Genomic DNA, 20,632 nt, shown 5'->3' on the forward strand with positions numbered 1-20,632 from the left:
TGAGCACAAACAAGATATATTTAAACAACAAATTTCAATATTCTTGCTTACTTTTCAAGGTGTCTCTCAAATGCCACAAACTTTTTAATTTCATCATATTCAAGAAGTCAAAATCTAAAAAAAAAAAAACGCTATTCTTTTTTATTTACACCTTTTCTTGAGCAAAAATCATTTTAACATCCTCTTTTCGGTTCGTAATGTAAAAAATTAAAAATAATGATTATAATTATGTGTAAGACATAGAAGATAAAAAATAAATATGAGGCTTGTTTATTTGATTGTTCTATTTAAAAATTGTTTTATCAATATTTATTCACAATTTATGATAAAAGAGAGGTATAATAAAATAAAAGAGTTTATAATTTGTAATTTGTTTCCTGTGATTTAGTAAAAACACAAAGCATAAAAAGTTCGTTTGACAAGGATAAATCAGAGAACGAAATTCGAAACTGCGCTTTACTCTAAAAGTAAGGAAAGATGCCATCGAAACTATCCGCAGCACATTAACGACGTGGCATTTTCGCATGAAATGCCACATTCCAGGGCGGACTAATGCTGAGGCGCAGTCTAATTTAAAATTCCGGATTGCAATTTTCGGTTCGTATTTCAGCACGAAAAGTCTCGTTCGAGGCATGTTGCCACGAAGTTTCTCGCTCGCAATGAGACCTGCAAAGAATGGCGAGAAAGGAATAAGAAGAAAGTATCGAGAGAGACGGATCAAGGAAACGGAATCTATAGACAGAGAAAGAGAGTGAGAGAGAGAGAGAGAGAGAGAGAGAGAGAGAGAGAGAGAGAGAGAGAAAAAAAAAGAGAGAGAGAGAGAGAGAGAGAGAGAGAGAGAGAGAGAGAGAGAGAGAGAGAGAAACAAAAAAGGAGAGATAGACAATGAAGAAGGAGCTCGGACGTGAGAGCTATCGTTCACGGAGGTGGAAAGGTGACACGAAAGGAAAAGCGGAAACCTACTCGACTTAGGTGCCTCCCCCACTTCCACCCTCTTTCCCCTTTTATCCCGTTCCTCATTCTGGATTCTTCACCCTTCTTCCATCCTTCATCTCCCTCCGTCTGTCTTTGCTTTTCACGGTCGGAGCCATATAACTCGGGAAAGAGTCTCGCGATAGCGAGGGGGAGTGCTTTAAGAAGCCTTGTGCTTTCAGTTCAATATTTGCATGGCTCCCAGTTGCTCACAAAAGAGAGAAATCTATCAATTCCTGTCTTCTAACGGCGCTTCCCCCCCGCTCTGCAGCTTCGGATGAAATCATTACGTGCCACGCTGACGGGCACGGAGCCTTTATGTATCGCTACTAGAAAGAGCGCCATTCTAGGATGTTGTTCGGTTCTCGAAAGCGGATAGGGACGGATTGTATTGTGTATCGATCAGAAATGAAGCGCCGTAAATCATGGACCGCGCACACTTTTGCGTGCACATGACTGGGAAAATTTACTCGTTTTATCTGGTATTCCGCACTCATTAGTCTGTGTACAAATGAACGTAATGGAATAGTGATTCGTTCGTTCGCGCGAAACAAACATTCTTTGAAATATAGAGATATGTAATGGCGCAATGTGCGTTTATATTTACCAATTGCAGTGCAAATGTACTTGTTATAATATTATAATACACTTTATTCTCTCAATTAATCATTTTTAAAAGGGGCAAGATCTCGTAATTTTATAATAACCAAAATCGATCTACATGAAAAGGATGATTTTGCAGAAATATCTAAAAATTTAGTTAGATATACAAATCTAAATATAATTTTGTTAAATCATCAAAATAATTAAATGTAGAATGCTCAAACTGGTAGCTACCAGAATATCAACAATTTTTTCAGCATTGCCCATCATGCTTAATTTTGTAAGTAATCATTTTGATAATCCCACAAAATTTTATTTTCATATCTGTATCAAACTAAATTTATAGATACTTTAGCGAAATCGCTCTTTTCATGTACATTTAATAAAAATATCCATGTATCAGAGTTTCTTATGTTATACAGAATTATATATAAATATAAAAAGGGAAATCCTCTACTATATATGAGATAAGTTCTTAATATAAGTTTACGAGGTTTCCACTAAACTGATAGGCGTTATCTGTTGGTTCTTCCACTACGAAGCTCTTGATCTAAAATCTATTTAGTGGAAAATTCATTATTAGATCGTGTGTGTAGTCGTTGCGGAAAAAGTTTTGTAAAATTAGACCGATATTTTCAAGTTTCCTTGAGATAAATCCACTCTGTTTATTATATTATATACATGTGTATAATAAATAAATATTTCTAATAAATTCCATATAAAGTGATAAAATAAGATTGTGTTATTAGGAAAATACAGGATATGTTGCATTTCATAATTGTAGAGGTAACATTTAACGTGATCGTGAAACTGCAAGGCATGAGACTCGTAATGTGAGATACTCAAGGTACTGCTAATGTAAGATTGCCGAAATTTTTTGCATTATTATAATGTTTTAAATGAGGATAGCGATTTTAACAACAAGGAAATCCGTTGTCTAAATCGTAGCATATTCGTATTCTTCATTTAAAATATTATAACAATGCAAAAAAATTTAAAAGTTACACAAGGAAAAAAGTATATTTTATTGTGTTGTTAAAGACTTAAGAATATATATTTTTCATAATATCTGAAATATTATAATTTTAGAAAATAATTTAAGAAGTTTTTATATGAAACAAAATATAAACACACTTCGTAGTACAATATACATCTTTACATAATAATAAATAGAATAAAAATGTAAGAAGCGTAAAAATATTAGGGAACGTGTAATTTAGAAGATTAGATTGTGGTGCGATTTAGAAAAATACACCGTGGCGCGACTTACTATTGCCGATACTTTTCGGAATTTTTAAAATTTATTGTGCATAGATTGATTGAAAAAGAAAAGAAGAAATAACTTGAAAAGATTTCATACACGCGACAATCTAATATCAGTACCGTAGTACATGATCAGTAAAATATTGCGCTTTACACGTTGCAGATACCGCAATAAATACACATCTAGTGCAACGGGCCGCATTTAGCGACCTCATGAATAAAGCATGACGTCTACATTCCGCAGGGAAGTTGCGGAGATTTTTCCTTTCACGTGTCTGCCAAGAAACTTTAGTTCGCTCAAGAGATGGGAAGCGTTCACGAAAACTCGTACGAACGCCATTCTTTACTGTTATCTTCCTGGACGTTCATCGTCATGTCCTTATTTATGTAACAAGATTCTCTGTATTCTCGAGGATCATGAGAGGCTATTTTACCCACAGCGGGAATTCGCAATGTGTAACTGAACGCGAATACAATTCGCGGATGTATTCTAATACAGGAATTTGTCTCCAGGAATAAATATCTTTCCGCAACATTCCTTCTAACTTCTGACATTTCCATATCTTTTAAACTTTTTCTATATTTTATACAACGGTTAAAAATACTATGCATGTATCTGTAAGAATAATCTCAAATTACTAAGAGAAAGTAGTAGAAAGTATATTTATAACTAGCACTAATTATAAATTATATTTAAATTATAGTAATAGTAACCATTTTTTCCTCTCAATCTATCTATATATTAAAGGCCGATATTTATAGTCAGTTCTTATATTCAAGATCGTCTTAAATTCAGTCTTGAAATGTCACGAACCAATCAGAGAACCGCATTAGCGGACACTTCTTAAGACAGTCTTGAAATAAGAGCCAACTATGAATACTGGCTAGAATATATCAAATTGCAAAGAGCGACTAAAACTGGAAATTTATACTTTTCTAAAAATAAACGTTATACATGTATAAGAGATAGAATAATAAGATCAATATTTATATTTAACAATGTAATTTTATAGATTATATGAAAATGTTCTGATTTTATTTTAATTGCTTTTTAAAAACATGTTTATTTCTTATTGAAATAATTTTTGATTCAGATTCTAAATCGCCCCTTCCCCTCCACAACAAACTTTTATATTATACCTTCATATATCCTTAAACTTTAACAGCGACAGTAGACAATCCAGAAGAATTACATGTTTATTCAATGCAGAATGTGGGCGATTCGAAGAAATAATAAAGACATTTTGGAAAATTTCGACTCTAAATTCTTTTTAGGCGAAAGCACCGCAGAAGGATCGAAAGGTGCATCCAACCGTCTAGAATTGGACGAGTTCCAAGTGGATAAGTAACGCGCATTGTCAGACATATAAAGACACGCGACACTTTTATTGCGGAATAAATTTGAATAATACTCGTAGGTATTTTGAGGAATTGAAAAACGTTTGATAGCGGCTTGAAAAGTAACGTCACAGCGTGCAGGTGATGGAAGTTTGTTTCGGATTTGTCAAAGCGCCCACATCCGTCGTAAAATTCAGCATGTACTACGCCTTTTATTGTTACAATGTAAAATACAAGGTATGTGTAGTTTATAAAACGTTCTAATTTTCAACAAGGGTTTCTTCCAATTTGAGAATCTCGTTGCTATTGGTTATTGCACGGAGCAAACTTTGGAAGCAATCAGAGCAACTGTTGGAAGCGAACTAACGGCGCGACAATTCGTACAATGAAAATTCTGGAAAGCTTCCAGGCAATGTATCGATTTTCGAGGGGTTTAAATGTCTGCTTCGACAAGAAACTGGATCAGAGAGGGAAAGAGGATCAAAGAAAGAAAGAGAGAAAAGAGGGGAAGGGAGAGCAGCAGAGGCAGAGAGAGAGAGAGAGAGGTGAGTGCTGGCCAGAAAATATACCGGAAAACTTGCATAGATGTCACTGACCCGTTCGAATATCCGTGGCAATATGTATTACATACATATACAATACGTATCCGTTTGGATCGCATGTGTTCGCACGCAGGTTGCGACGAAAACATTGATAAACAAAACATGTATGCGCGTTCCGGTTACCGCCGCATAAATTTATCCGAGCTTTCTATGTTTTATGCAGACGTTTTACGATAACTTTTGCACATATGCTCTCTATATCTGCTCCTCTTTTCTTATGTTTCATCTCGAACGTATTTTATAATCTGCACCGATTATATCTCGCGATTAATGGACGTGAATTATTTATTATCTTTTTGATGAAAACAATGTTAATTCTAATTTCTGGTGAAAGGTAGGCAAATATGCGCGGGTCGTTCATGGATACAGATAAGATAGAATTTTTGACAGATTAATCCACAGTCGCTGATTTAATTTAATTGTAAATCGGATCGACTTCCTTTAAATGCTTTTATTTTTATGCTCCTTATATTTGGAATGAACAGATATGAAAATACGCTCATGTTTTTGAGTGAAAAGAAAAGGGCAAAAATAAATTACAATAAATGCATTCAAAAAATAGAGAAACGTCACTTTTAACTGTTTAACTTAATTTTATATCGTTATATAGAGATATAATAGAGAAATTTTGTATATTTGTGACTATATAATTATATGTTATGTTTAATATTGCTAATAATATTACATATATGCAGTTTTACAAAATTGATACTGAAAATGATAAATTATACGTATTATTATAAAAATAGTTGAAATTACTATAATTTAATTACTATAAATTTTAATTATAAGTAAATTATAGCAATTGCAAGTACGTTTTATATAGTTGTACCAAAAAGGATTATAAATCATAGTTAAACTAACAAAAGAAACCATTTTAAAAACTATATTTTTAAAAACCATTTTTTAAATCCTTTTTTTTTTTTATCAAAAGCTTTTCTTTTAGTGAAAAGAATTACATTCACAGACAATTCAAAATTATCTGACTTAAACAAAAGCATTTGCAATTTTGTTATTAACGCCATGCGATGGACGTGTATTGAATTTTGAGTGTGCCGAAATTGAAATTTTGGAATATATCCAGAAACTATCTCAATTTTCGACCAGTCGAAGATAATACAAGAACCATATCTATGCGTTGTCAATTTTGGAACATATCTATAATATACTGGAGCGCGAATCTTCTCTATACCGAACTATAGAAAACTGCGGCTTGACGAAGAAAAGAAAGGCAAACATAATATTGATGTTTCTGACTCTTTTCTACTTAGTTAGATAGTAAAACAGTATTAGCCAATCGGTAAATTTCTGACAAAGAAACAGTATTAACTTTGCATTAGAGTGTTCTTCTTGTTTAGGAATTCAGACATCCCTACTTCTCGATGGTTCGCTCTTCAGGGCGATATTCATAGTTTTCGTTCTTATTTTAAGAAAGTCTTAAGTAATGTTTTAAAAAAGATGCTAATATGGTTTTCGGATTGGTTTATGACATCTTAAGACTGTATTTAAGACAGTCTTAAATATATAAGATTCGACTATAAATATCGTCCGTAGAGCTCACTGGTGTTGACTTTCCCGCGATGCGACGCTCATATCGACAAGAGGTATAAATCGTATAGATAGAGATGTCCGTCGCAGGTATATGTGTATATGTATGCTATTTGTACACGATAGGACGTAAGTGTACGTGCGAATGTTTCACAAGTAACTTCGTTGAGCTACGTGAGCTTTTTCTCAGCAAAACGTTATGTGCCATCCGTGTTTCCTTTTTTTCTCTCGTCTCTTAGTTCCTTTCTCCGCTTTCCTCCCTGTCTGTTTTTTGAAGCTCTATACGCTCTCGAAGATAATTCTCGAAGAAATATTGCAGCAAATATGCGTTACTTGTTATATTGTCTTTCTTGAAAATGATAATTTCATTTTATCCGCGTAACGCAGAATTTAAAGGGCGACGAACAATACGGACGAAGAATAATACGGAAAAGAGGATTTATCAACTTGCTTGTTTTTTTTTTTTTCTTATTTCTTCGTATTGCAATGTTGAAGTATAAAACAAGGAGTTGTTCGTGTAACTGTGTCACGCACTTTTCTCATTTAAAACTTGCAAGAAATGCTATTGCTCGCGTCTCGCCGCGCCGTTGCTTTCTTAGGAAAACGATATCTCTCTACAAATAATGTAGAAAGAAAGAAAGCTTTATCTCCCTATTAAGTAAATTATATCACTCCTTTGTTGTAACAATTCGAAAATTGTTATTTTTCATATTGCCTTATTATTTATTTTAATATTAATTTTATATAGACATTATATATGCTTTCGGACATCCTTAAATCTTGTTGTATAATACCTACAACAGCAAATTATTCTGAAATCGCTTATGTGTTCAGGAGGAATATCTTTAAGGATAATTGTGTGATTTTCTATTTATTTATATCCGTCATATTTATTTTCCATCTATCGGTGTCTCAATTTTCCCTTCAAACCGTGCTAAGAAAGCTCTTCACGCCGGTACAACACGTTCCTTCTTTCCCTCTTAACTTCGGCTTTGCCATGGAAAGAAGGGCAATGCAGTCGCCTCTCACTTAGGCCAGCTGAAGATTTTGGAGGAACGGGGGTCGGAAATGGGAGGGGCGAGAAGAGGCGGTTGTTTGGCGACTAAATTGTCCTGTTTGATGTTGGTGTCTGATGTGGCCTCGAGCATCTTCAAAGAGCAGCTTCACGAGAAAGAGTACGGCTGGATGAGCTCAGTGATAGAGAAGATATTTCGCGGAGAAAGAGACGACAAGAGACATACACCTCGCGTATATTTCGACGTGACCTATTCGCGTGCAAGTTTACCCGTAATTCGTACATACGGCACATAGGAGACGACGAGGCAGTTCACAGTCTGCCTCCATTTTTGCGCTGTATCCGCGAGCGAGAGCCGTTACCGCATTCTCTTTCATATCGGTGGAACAGGATTCGCCGTTGCCATTCGCAACGATGGTCAACGGCGACTGCACGGCGATGTTCCACTCGGACGATTCGCAATTCCTTGGCTTCGAGAAAATCGGATTTCATCGCGCGAACGATGTGGCAGTGCGAATGAGAGCACCGTTTCATTCACGTTCGTCTACAACCATCCGCGCGCTTGAAAAAAAGCAAATGCTTTCTCTTTCTCTTCGGGCAGGATAAAGATACGAGTCAGTATCGAGTCACGCTTCTCTGCCGATTTTGAGTCGGTTCTCCCGCTGAGAGCATTTTGAACGGATATTAAAGACGTTTCTACTGAGTTAATAGTTTTTTCTCGGACACTAACATATATTCTATGGTGCATCAAAATGTACTTTACCAGTATATACTTTACAGTATATACATATATCTCGTCTTTACGAAGATATTGCACAAATTTGGCATCAAATTAACTATTACAGGACGGAGAGTCGCAGTGGCGTTGAATGATTTATTGTTATTTAAGAAAAAGCAGTAAGATTTTTAAAAAAATCACCTTGCGCTTTTTAAAGGTTAAAAAATTGTGTCACTAACTAATTATATTTTATGATAACATCTATTTTGCTTTGTTTTAAACAAATGTACGAAATTATTTAATATATTACTAATATAATGTAATGTGTATTATTAGTTTTGACACATGATGTAATGTTATGTATATTTACATTAAACGTTGTGGAAGAAAATAAAAATAAGTAGCATGAAATGTAAAAGTTACGGAACTCCGTTTCAATTTATTTAGACTAGGAATCCATGCACTGTGAATGAAAACTTTCAATGTGTCAGTAAAGAATTAAAGTATATTTTAACGATGGCATCTCTCTCTATGATGCTTTAAGTGACAGAAACAAACAAATTACCTTAATCAAGAATGAGAAATTTATCGCATTTCGTGCCACGTAAACGAGTTGTTTGCTCAAAACTAAACGCAAACCAGATTATTTGCGAGTTGATCCATAATTCACGCTTAAATAACATACTTAAATTCGATTCCATTCGTATTCAATTCGTATGTTGCTCCGTGATTTTTAGCAAATAATTAAAATAAAAAATTAGATTCAAATTAATGTACAATTAATTGCAAAAATGTTTTGACCTGCTGTAATTTCTCGATTAGCTTTAGAAACGACTTGATGTTGTTAAAATAAAATAGAAATAAATAATTAAATTTCTTCTTTGATGCCCATAAATTAAAAAGAAAATTTATTAAAATGTTAAACAAAGTTATTTTATTTAAGAGGAAAAAAAATAGATCGCTTGTTCGTGTATGTGTGTGTGTATCATATTGAATTGAATCAAAAGTATTAAATGTAGTGTATTTGTATAAATTAATTTAAAAAACTCCGTTACGTTTATTTATGAAGATCTTTGCGAGCGTCGTTCCCACCGGAGGCAACTTTATCCATGTAGTCAGTCCATCGTCCATGTGCAATTACGGTGGTTGTACACGTGGGGCTTTTCGAGAAAATCGCATTCTCTCCGCAGAGAAACGGAGAAATGTGAAATCGCGATTGCGGCAAGAGGAGGATCGCGTTTCCGTATAATTCGCGTTGACCTATCCGTCGCCACAAGCGCGCATCGTGCAAATCGCGCGCAGTTGTTAATTTGCTTTACCTTTAAACGCCACGGTGCGTTGTAACTTGTCGAAAAGGGCGAACGGATGGAAACAGAGTTTTACAATTAGAGGCTTCCTTGCTGCGCGCGTTTGTGCCCAAACGTGTAATAACGCCGTAATCTGGATTTGCAGATAAATTAACGCGTGCTTTGAGTAATGCGCGCACAAAGTTATTCGAGGAACCTTTAATCTGCTAATTGTGAGATCTTCGGATACATCGATAATGTTAGTGTAATATAGATTTGAGCTAACTTTGCAAGTGCTGTACTAAACATTTCGTCATTGTTAGTTAAAAAGCTATTTACGTTATTCTATTATTACCTCTCTTTTAAAAATGCGAATAAAGTATCAGATTGAAATGGAAATAAATCTATTAATGGAATATTAATTATATATGTAATTATAAAAATTCTAACATCATTAAAAGGTATCGATAATTATAATTTCTTTCTAATTCAGGCTATCTAAAGATTATAGAAGAGACTTATTGTAATAATCTAAAGGTCGTTTGCAATTGGAGAATAATTAAAGAAACCAATATCACAGATCAATTTCCAAAAGTCTTACATTAATTTCACATTTACGATTTTGATTTGGGTAATAATTAATCAGGTAAGATTTAAAAGCACAATTTTGTCAGAAGTGCAAGTTATTTGAATCGGTTATTTCATACGCGTAACAGCCTAGTTACATTTACGTGAAGGGTAAAGGGAGCGCGCAAATCGCGCACAACCATTAACCCTGTTTCCATCTGGGCAGTACGTTTTGCAGTAAAACTCGCAGTTGAGATAGCAAGCGGTACCGTATGTGTGCAGTGCACGTACATACGGAGTTAGGTATGTGCGCGTGTGTGTTTGCAACTGGACCCTGCGAGTGCACCTAAATCCGTGATTGTGGCGAGAAGGCTTAACGTTTTCGCTCTTAAATGATACGAGCGAGGCGCCCGCGCCGTGTCTCCGTCTGTATTCCAGCGCGTTTTACTCTCGCGTAGAATCGTGCATGCACTCTCACCTCGCTCCATTTATCGGTCTCCCACATTGGACAGGACACGGTATTGCAGGTCTCCTGAGTGCGCGGCTTGTGCGTGCTGCTACACTTGTGATCGGGTAGCTGTAACAACAACTTAACATTACTATAGCTGTTGGAATTTAATAGGGAAGTAACTTGTTATTTGTAATAACAGTTAAAGTTACTTTTTGCAGTAACTGTAACTCTCAGAGCTTACGGTTAGTTAAATTTTTTGTAATTATTAACTAATGGTTCCTTTTATAGTTACTTTTTATATATTTCAAACTCATTTGTCAATAAATGGGCTAAAATAGAAACAAAAGAGTTTTCAAAAATTGAGAAATTTCATTTTTATTATGAATATTAGACGACAAATGTCAACGTGTGTTTGGACAGCGGAACATCGACGATTACCAATGAAAGAAGATATACTTACAACTACATAACTACATGGTAAAACAATTTTGATTAGGATTTTATTTTTATAATTATTATTAATGTTAGTAATAATAATTATATCCATAATTTCTAAAAAAAATAGTTGCATCGAAAACTATAAATTATAATAATATGGCAATATCGTTATTTATTTTCAGTGCAGTCTTCACGAAATAATAAACACGATAATTAAATTGTGTCTCGGTAGAAATTTAACTTGGAAGATAATCATCAAAACGTTTAATATCAATGTTTAAAAAGAAAAATTGATAAAAGTATTTCGTTAAAGAAAAATCAGTCGTAAAAATATGGTATATAAATATTAAATTCTCGAAAGATGTCTAGAGTTGTAGGCTGCGCAAGACACCGTGCATATGTGAAATATGAATGTACACTGTCTTATATACGTGTGCGTGAGAGCTGTCGGACGGGGGAGGTTTTACGATGAGCGACGGCGTGTACTCGCGGTGCAGCTCCTCGAGTTTAAACGAACCGAACTGGGTTAGGGATCGTGGGATCTTCCAAGACCGTCATGGAAAGCGGGACAGGGCTGCGTATGTAAATGCGACTCGTAGACAAGTACGAAAGTACGGCATAAAATTTCCCCGAGATGAGAGGAATGGTTAACGTTCCGTCCGCGCGGAAGCGCGGCGGAATTACGGCCGTGTCTAACGTCAGTGGCGAAATGTGAAAAATGTGGCGTTTTATCGTGTGCACGCGTAACGCTGATTCCGTCGCGCCTGGCAGATTTATTCTGGAAAGATTTATTTGTCTTTACATCGTAAAAAGCGCCGCCGCGTTGACATCTCTCTGAAAGGTGGACGCGAACACACTCCACCGGGTTTTCAAAACCGTCGACACGATTGTATTGATTTCTCGCATCATTAGGCAAATTTAAATAATTTAATTACGATATCTCAAATTAGAATGTTTCACACAAACATGAATATATTTTGTGCGTGAAAAACTTTCTATCCTTTCTCTTGTTGAAGAGTTCTTTAATTAGAGAAGAAATGGATGAGTAATATATGTATAGTACTCGTTAAATACGTATAAAACAATAAAGAATGAGATTGTAAATAACAATGTGTCAAGTGTAAGACAAATGCCAATAATATCGACAGCCGCAGGATTATTTGCACGATATGAAATATCGAAATCGAAGCGAAACCGAACGTTTGTTTCGCGTTATTAAGAGATAAGTGATTCTCCAACTCCACCAAGCTCGTCATAGAGTCAAGGAGAAAACTTGACTAAAACGAAAACTTTATTATTTAAGAACCTTTCTCCCGGATTTACCTTCGTGGTCTCGTTCCCGTTCTCCTCGGTGCAGAAGACGGACCTTGTTCGCGAACCGCCGCCGCAGCTTGCACTACACGCACTCCATTCCCCGTTCATCCATCTGAAAAGATAAAGAAAGAGTTTTCTCAAGGTGGTATCATAAAAAACCGAGATTAAGTTTGTTGTAGAGTTATCCGCAGCCGCGTAGTGTTAACTAATGCACGCGCTAATGAAATCCGATTAACATTCCGTCTTCGTCTGATGGCAAAAGTGCGATCAGTCAGCCAGCCTTTGTGCGTTATTTAAAATTGGTGTAAAAAATGTATGTGCCATCGACATCTGCGATGTAAAGTTTATGATAGAAGGTGGCAACATGCTGTTTGAAACGCGTTTAAAATGCAACGGACGTTCCCATCGATACGCTTCTCGTTCTTTTACATCGGTGAACACGTTCATTTTTTACGTTCGATTTTCGTAAAACACGAAATTGTCGGATTGCTAAACATGAAATAGAACTCGGCGTGTAGATTGCCTAAATTTTGCGTGCTCTTTCCGTTATTTTTTGTTATGACAGAGAAAGAGAGAGAGAGAGAGAGAGAGAGAGACCTGTAAGCTCTTAAATGTTAAAAAATAGTTACAATAATAAAAAGAGTAGCTTAATTGCAATACACACAATATGCATAATATATATTTGTTTTCTGTTTCAACATACAGATTTTAAATTACGATTTTTTAAATTAATGCTAATTTTTCATGACACTTCGAAAATTTTGCTAAATAACAGTAATTAAAAATGCACTTGAAATAAAATTACAAACAAAATATAAATATTCAATAATATGTTATCTATACAGGGTGTCCCAAATATACTCGAAAGTCCTCTTTTTCGCTGGTAGATTTTATGAAAAATTCTAAACACACAAACTCACATGCGCGCGCGCATGCACAAAGTGTTAATTAGACTGTACAACCTTCACGTGGTACGCTTCGGGTAATGCTAATGCCAACGGTGATTGCATGCTGCGATACAAGATTATACTCAGTACAGCAAATGCCGTCTTGTCCAAAGTCGTAACTTCGAACATGAAGAATATTAATTTAAAAATGTCGCGTGTAAAACTATATGTTAACATCGTATGGTTTAATTCTCTCTCTTTTTAACCGGAATAGATCGAGTTGAATAGAAACAGATAATTGCTTTAGTTTTCAACCTTTCACTTAAGTTTTTACATAAAAAGCTTATCTGTGTCTAAAAGATAATAAAAGCATCTTAAAAAGAAAACTTAGAACTTTTTTTTTTAACGAATGTTGTACGTTATACTCAGTACACGCGGTTTTTATAAGCAGTCAAATTCAAAGGAATCATTTTTACTTCAATGTTGAATAACTCAGTAAAAAAAAATCGTACAGAAGTTAATAAAGAAGCAAATTAAAGGTAAAAATCAGCCGAATCGTTATTTTAGGTATAGATCTAAAAAGTAGATATTTTAAGCTACAAAATGCTTTTTGAACGTCTCATTTCGACCATTTTTATAGAAATTATACTTATTTAAGTTTATCCATTTTTCGAAAATATGAGAACTGATGCTTTAATTTCCGCTGGAGTATATTTAATTCATATATTATATAACTTATGATATGTATTCTCAAATTTCCACTCAAGAATAATTCTGTTTCGTCATAAATGGTAGTATCTTTTTATTTCAAAACGTCAAAAATATTTAACATAAAAAACTTGGTGATCTCATGAATTTATTGGCAGTATTTAATTTGTGATTTATTCTTGGAGCTTAATAAATAAATTTATTATTTATAATTATTTAATCATGTTATAATATATTTATAATTATTATAATTAAATATATAATATTTTCTTTTAAAAAAGTACAATACACTTCTTCATTATTTCATACTTTATTTACAAATAAATTATCAAATTTATAGTATGTTCTATATTTCAATCATTTTTGAATATGTATGTATTATAGTTTCTTCAAGATGTATGTTTTTAATTCTAAAGTGAAGATAACTGTTCTGTAAAAGTTTTTATATCAATCTCACTTTCTCCGCAAGTAACTTTTACATTTTGTGTTTCTTTTATCCTACTGTAGGAAGTTCTTTCGACTTAGAGTAAGGTTGTCGAAATCGTGCTATTTTTCACGTAAAGGTTTGTAACTCAGAAATTATAAAGATTATTTTGAAGTTTTTCTGTAGCATATAATAAACTACAATCTTTTCCCTTTTTATGCAATTTTTTCATAACTTTTTTTGCATTATGTTATGACGTTTTAAATGAGGATTTTTAACAAGCTTGTAAAATAGTGCGATTTAGGAAACCAGTCATCAATCAAAATCGCACTATGATTAAAATTATTTGCAGGTTTATTAAAATTCCTCATTTAAAACTTTATAATAATACAAAAAGAATTTAAAAATTACATAAGAAAGTTAAAAGTTATATCTTATATTATGCTGTGTTAAAAAACTTAAGAATATATTCTTCATAATTTCTCGAACACATGATAACATCAGGAGGTAATTTAAGAAGAGCTTTTATGTGAAAAACAAAATAAACATTTCGCACGAAAACAAAATAACGGAGTTTATCTTTATGTGAAACAAAATAAACACTTCACATTTTACAATATATATTTTTACACAATAATAAACGAAATAAAAATGTTAAGAAACGTAACAGTTTTATGCGATTTAGGAAACTGCAACATTTTGTAAAGCTTTATTTACGAGTGTATTTATTAATTTACAAACACAAGAACATAAAGGCAACTTAAAATCTAATTCTAATATTATTTTAACCTCAACAAATTATTAAAACTTACGCTATTTAACTTAAGCGATTGTAAGTGGTTATAGTTGTAAGAATTGATCAATAACGGTCGAAGGAGAAAAATACGTATAGATACGCAATTATAAAATGGGCGTTGCAAAAATTTGGGCGCTATCATCGATAAATCCGATAAATGATAGAAATGGCTTTACTTTTGATATCATTACTGGATACTTTTAATCTAAATGCTAAAGTGTTTTTCTCTATTAAAATTCTCGATTGATACCTTTGATGGTATTCAGTCCCAATGTACATATCGCGCATCGAGTGGGTGAGAGAAGATACCGATTTGCTAAACATTTACCAAGTAACACGGGTGAAAAGTGTCTTCCATCGATGTAAAAAACTTTTTATGAAACTGTCAAAGTCACTCTTGGCATTTTTCATGAACGACGCCATAAAAATGTTTCGTGTACAAGCGCGATTGCGCTAAATGACAAAGTCAAACGGTAAACCCTTGCATCTGGGTTTACGTGCAGGATATCGATCATCGATTACCACCGACCTTGCCGATCTTGCGATCCCCGACATTCTTTTCACGTGATCTTCAAAGTCATCTTTGATACGTTCAATTTCCGATGGTAAAGCTGCGCGCATTAGATTTAAGAGCGTTTGATAGAAGTGATCCTTGAAATTTGAAATTAATTACTGTCAGTCTTTTCAATTTCCTTTCTATTGTATGTGTTGCAACTGAACGGTAATAAATAAAATTAATGACTTATCGGGAAAGTAAAAACATATATTGCATATATTATACATATACGCGTATGTTACAAATATATATACGTATGCTGAGCAAAGATTCAGAGTGATACATAGAGTAGTAATTGTACACGATTTTGCAAAAGATGCGTTGCAACATGTTAAATAAAGACAAAGATATGCGTTAAAGAGACAGAACAATAATATAAAAACTGTAAAATTATAGATTTCACTATTATCGATATTTTTTATTTGGAATAAAAAAAGTTTATATTATTGATGATAATCAATCAACTTCGGCTGTTACATATTTCTTTAACATCTTGTCCAACGTGATATCTGTCGACTCTCCCTCCCCAAATTTATCCTATACATAGTGGATACCAAAAATGACTACAAATTATAGTTGAATCATGGTATAATTTTTTTTCTGTCAATGCGGTCTTTCTTGCCTGCGTCTTTTAATATAAACATAAATTGTATTACGTTCTTTATTATTACAAGTATCGTAATATATAATATATTATTCTGTAATAAATTTTTCTAGTGTATGTACAAGATCTGTCTCGCCATTGCCCGATTAAATGCAAACTGGGTTAGATAGTCAATTTTGATAATCATTCATGACTTCCGGTTTCGAATGTAGAGATCGCATAAGCTACAGAGTGGTGAATAACTAAGGGATAAGTCGTAATGTGCGATTAAATCATAACTTCCAGATTGCTACCTCAAAGTGCGGTTGCGGCTTTTCACGATGCAGCGGTCGGAGTCCTGTTTCTCTCTCCGGGGAGGGAAAGGTGAGTCGTTTAGTCGATTCAGCCGAACTGAATTCAAACTAAACTCGCGGCCGCTCCAATTAGCCACTGACCGATTCGCTGCGCGATCGATACAGCTGCTAATTTATCAACGGTTCGTAATCGCGAGTCCGCGATATCGCCATTTCTGGCGCTTGATCGTTAAACGATTATACGAACCGATACTGATTAGCGGCACTGTCGCAGGCACGTACGCGTATCCCAACCGGCAATTTTCTTACATTCTCGCCGATCGATTAATCGAGTGACGTGAGACAGATCGAGTGAGATGTATTACATCGCGAAAACCGTCCGCTCAACGAAACGAGGTAATACGTCTCTCAAATGCAATTTTATAACATGTGACTGGCGCTTATTACAGTACGATTTCTAGTCACTTATTTCTTGTCGAGTGAAAATTTGCAATATAATCACTGCAATGTTAACACTTTGAGAAGATCGGAGTTTTCTAACAAAGTAACAAGTAAAGAACTTGTTTTTCAAAGATTTTCGGGATCGCTGAATTAAATGTTAATTTCAGAGAACTCTAAAATTCAAATAAAAAAAAATCTGATTAAATCGTGAACTCGGTTTTAGGTTTTTGGTATCTTCGAATTTTAATTCCTATAAATATTTCAAAAAGATAAAAAAGGATCTAGTGTTACAGTGTTCATAATCATAATTTGAAAATCACTTTGGAAATAAGTATATTAACTGTTTATATAATTGATGAGCTTTAAATAAAGCAAAATTAAAAACTTGATATTACTTTGTACGTAATTAAGAAGTGCCTAAAATCGAGTTTCATGATAATCGAATTATTTTTAAAAAATTCTGTCCGTCATCTATTTCTATTACTTTGAATTTTTCATTTTTGATCTCAGATTCAAATAAAACCTTATCAAATTACTCCACAGGCTAGGTTTTATAAAAATTGAGGGAGCAATTTGTAAAATGAAACTGGTTGAAAAATGAAAGGGGGTGATTTCAAATAGGGACGCCAGTCTACTAACGTTAAAAGAATATAACGTTCTCCATTAAGCTCGTGTCAGATTACATGTTGAAGATTAAGACTGTGTGCGTGCGTGCGTGCATTAAGATTGCACAGTCTCAGAGTCAACATCTATTAAAATAATGTAACATCTATGTTATAATTTTGCACCCAACAATATGAGAGGGCAGCGGTTTCGTTTATATTTCTTTTTTTTACATTATATTTTGTACTATATACGCGTTATTTTATTCGACATTTCTTAAATTAAACGTACTATCAATTGCAATCATAATTTAAACCTCTTCAATGATTAATCGATAATCTCAATCTCCAGTGTGTAGTCCGATACGAACTTTGCTTTTAGTCTCAACCAAAAGCAATCCTTGATCGCGAAACAACAACAAAAGACAATCGGCAAGGATCGCCAATCGCCCCGTGAACATCGAGCCATGAATTCAAACACAAAGAAAAGATTCTATATACCGAACGGTAAACTTTCAACGCTATTCGATGACTTCTTGGCGTATCCGTTGGAACTAGAGAAAATAGTTTGCGGGAGTTTTTGCCCGAGTCGACGCCGGAGTATTTCGTCGTTTGTCGGACGATTCCCATCGCTAGAACTGGCTTTAAATTGCTGTCCCGCAACCTTTTCGCGAGACAGAAGAGAAATATTGTTGTAAGCACAAAAATCGATTGTAGCGAGCACTTAGTCCCCAATTTTCCGCTCGCTTCATCGCGTACACTTCCTTGAAAATTTTGAGATATCACTCGTAAAAAAATCCAATTTATTCGCCAGTTAATGCGAGATGGGGTAAAAGTAACATTTTATATATCGTCGGAGTGGATATTTTATTATTTGATGCGCAAAATCGTACGTGCAGCTCGCGGGGTAAAGTCCTATAATATCTATTACTTCTCAATTGTACACGCGAGTGGCCTGACATCCCTTGACGTAGAACGTGCATGCAGTTCTACCGTAGATAGTTTAGTCTGTCCGAACGTACTCACTTTGTTGTGCAGGGGTGCGTGTTGCACGGCATTAAGGACTTCACCGAAGGTCTGCTGTTTGCATCGCAATAGCTGTCCTCCACGACGCTCTCGTCGGCCGATTTGCACACCGCCATCCCTATCTTGAAACCTATTAGCGCAAAAACGTGACCGGCAAATTAGCCCTCCAATTTAACGGTAAACGTTCATGCAAATAATGCCACGATGCTCGTGAATTTCACTCGTTATCTTCTTACTCAACGACATGTCAGTTTTTTTTTTCAGACATTTACGTAATACACGTTTGAATCACTGCATATAATAGGCAAAATTTCAAAAGTACACTGAGAGAAAGAAATAATTGCATGGTTACTATAATTTAATTATACGTGTAATTATAATTTATAGTCATTTTTTGCCAACTACGTATCTTTTGATGGAATTATGAATATAATTAATATCACTAAGATTAAATAACAGTAATATAAAAATCAAGCTCCTAATTATAATTATTTTACCAATTACAATCATAAATATCAAACACGTTTCTCTCAGTGTATAAAAATATTATGTTCTCCAAATTAGCATTACGAGAATTATAATTTAATGTATTTTTATGTAATATATGATTCAAATAAATGATAGGAGACGATAATGCTTTGACGATCAATAAATTTTCTCATAACATTGAGCTACTTTGTTCGTGTAATTGTTTGCATAGGGAAATATGACTAAATTAATTCAGTAATTACCAACCTCCACCGCAGGACTTGGAACAGGCGGATATCGATTCCAAACTCCAGGAGTACCGCGATTGGCAGCTTGATCCATTCCCTCCGCACACGCCACACGCATCTGTGTTCTTGTTACTACCAACTCGAAGGTCGCAACCAACCTTCTGCAACAGAAATCCACGCTCGATTAATGAAACACGTCTTCCATATAATAGATTTTAGCGGTGCTTGTCGTTATTATTTCCTAACACATTGTCAGAAACAAACAGTCTTGCTTTAAAGAATCGTTAACAATACGTTCATTTTGTAACTTGTCATGTTAATAAAAGAATTATGATACTTTTTTTAATGGCAATAAAAAATGTAATATTTTAAGTAAAATCGAAATTAATATAAATCAAAATGAGTATCCTTGCGTGAATTAAAAAAATTACTTCCTGTAGAAGTTCGATTTTATGAGAGAGAGGGGGGAGGGTAGAAGTTTGATTTTATGAGAGAGAGAACGGAATACAAAAATTTTACAAAGACTTCGTTTTAGAAGTTGCTGTTATATCGATTTACTGTTTACGTGATAGGAAATTTTTCCGTTTCGGCTGTCGTTGGAGCTAAAAGAATTTCGCAGTATCGGCGGTATCCCGGATACATTAAGAACGTTGACGAATGCCGGCGTGCCATCGGGATTCATGCGAGAGAGCGAGAAATGCCCTCTACAAAAATTCTAGATCTTTGAAGAGAAGAAGATGGTGTTGGAAGCTGGGGCGAAAGCTGACGTCGATTCGTGACCTGGCTCGGACGGCAAACTGATTTGTCATTCAGGTTGCATGAAGGTTTGCTCGGAGGTCGGGGAGTACATTATTCATCCCTTATCCTGAGCGAGAAGAGTGAAGCAAACTGGAAGGCGCGAGTGAAGTGGGACGCGCTACGGAGATACGCGGAGGATGCGGAGGCGAGCGGGTGTAAAAAGGAGAGGGACGTGTGCCTAACGAGGGATCTTCTTCGTACGATCAACTGGCGGTAGCGCTGAGATAATCCGAGATTTCGTCGCAGTGGACCTGCGACGTGAATAAATCGTTTCTCCCAATTACCTATGCGCTTAAATTTCTGGAGTTAACAGATCTGAAGACGTGCATCTGTTCGACGACGCGGAAAGTGGAAAACGAAGAAATAGGAAAGTCCAGTACATTGCAGAGCGCGATTCATGATTGCCGTTTGCTCTACAACTAAATGCCTCTATTTAGTCAAATGTTTTTAGCTAAAGTGTATCTAGCTAAACGTTTAAATTTTAAATACTTCAGCAAAACTCGTTTCGCGTGCTTCTCTTGGTTACTATAGTCTCGAATTGCATGAATTATCCATTCGTTATTATGCATTCATATCTTTCTTTTATATATGATTTCACGTAACGATGTCGTTTGATAAAATCTAGGCATCGAAGAAAAAAAATTGTACGCTAAATTCAGTGCGCGT

At 34.8% G+C, this 20,632-nt stretch overlaps 1 protein-coding gene across 1 annotated transcript in view; it reads right to left on the reverse strand.

The window, feature by feature from the left end:
- Nucleotides 1-20,632, reverse strand: part of nolo (ADAMTS-like no long nerve cord) — an 82,432-nt gene that overhangs the window by 11,646 nt on the left and 50,154 nt on the right. The window contains exons 5-8 of the mRNA XM_018539628.1: nucleotides 19,188-19,329; nucleotides 18,453-18,582; nucleotides 12,125-12,227; nucleotides 10,391-10,489 (exon numbers count right to left, since the gene is read on the reverse strand). Coding sequence (XP_018395130.1) covers nucleotides 10,391-10,489; nucleotides 12,125-12,227; nucleotides 18,453-18,582; nucleotides 19,188-19,329 — 474 coding nt within the window. The remainder of the gene's footprint in view (nucleotides 1-10,390; nucleotides 10,490-12,124; nucleotides 12,228-18,452; nucleotides 18,583-19,187; nucleotides 19,330-20,632) is intronic.

The sequence above is a fragment of the Cyphomyrmex costatus genome, unplaced genomic scaffold, assembly GCF_001594065.2.
Source record: "Cyphomyrmex costatus isolate MS0001 unplaced genomic scaffold, Ccosl1.0 scaffold1034, whole genome shotgun sequence".
NCBI classification, from domain to species: domain Eukaryota; kingdom Metazoa; phylum Arthropoda; class Insecta; order Hymenoptera; family Formicidae; genus Cyphomyrmex; species Cyphomyrmex costatus.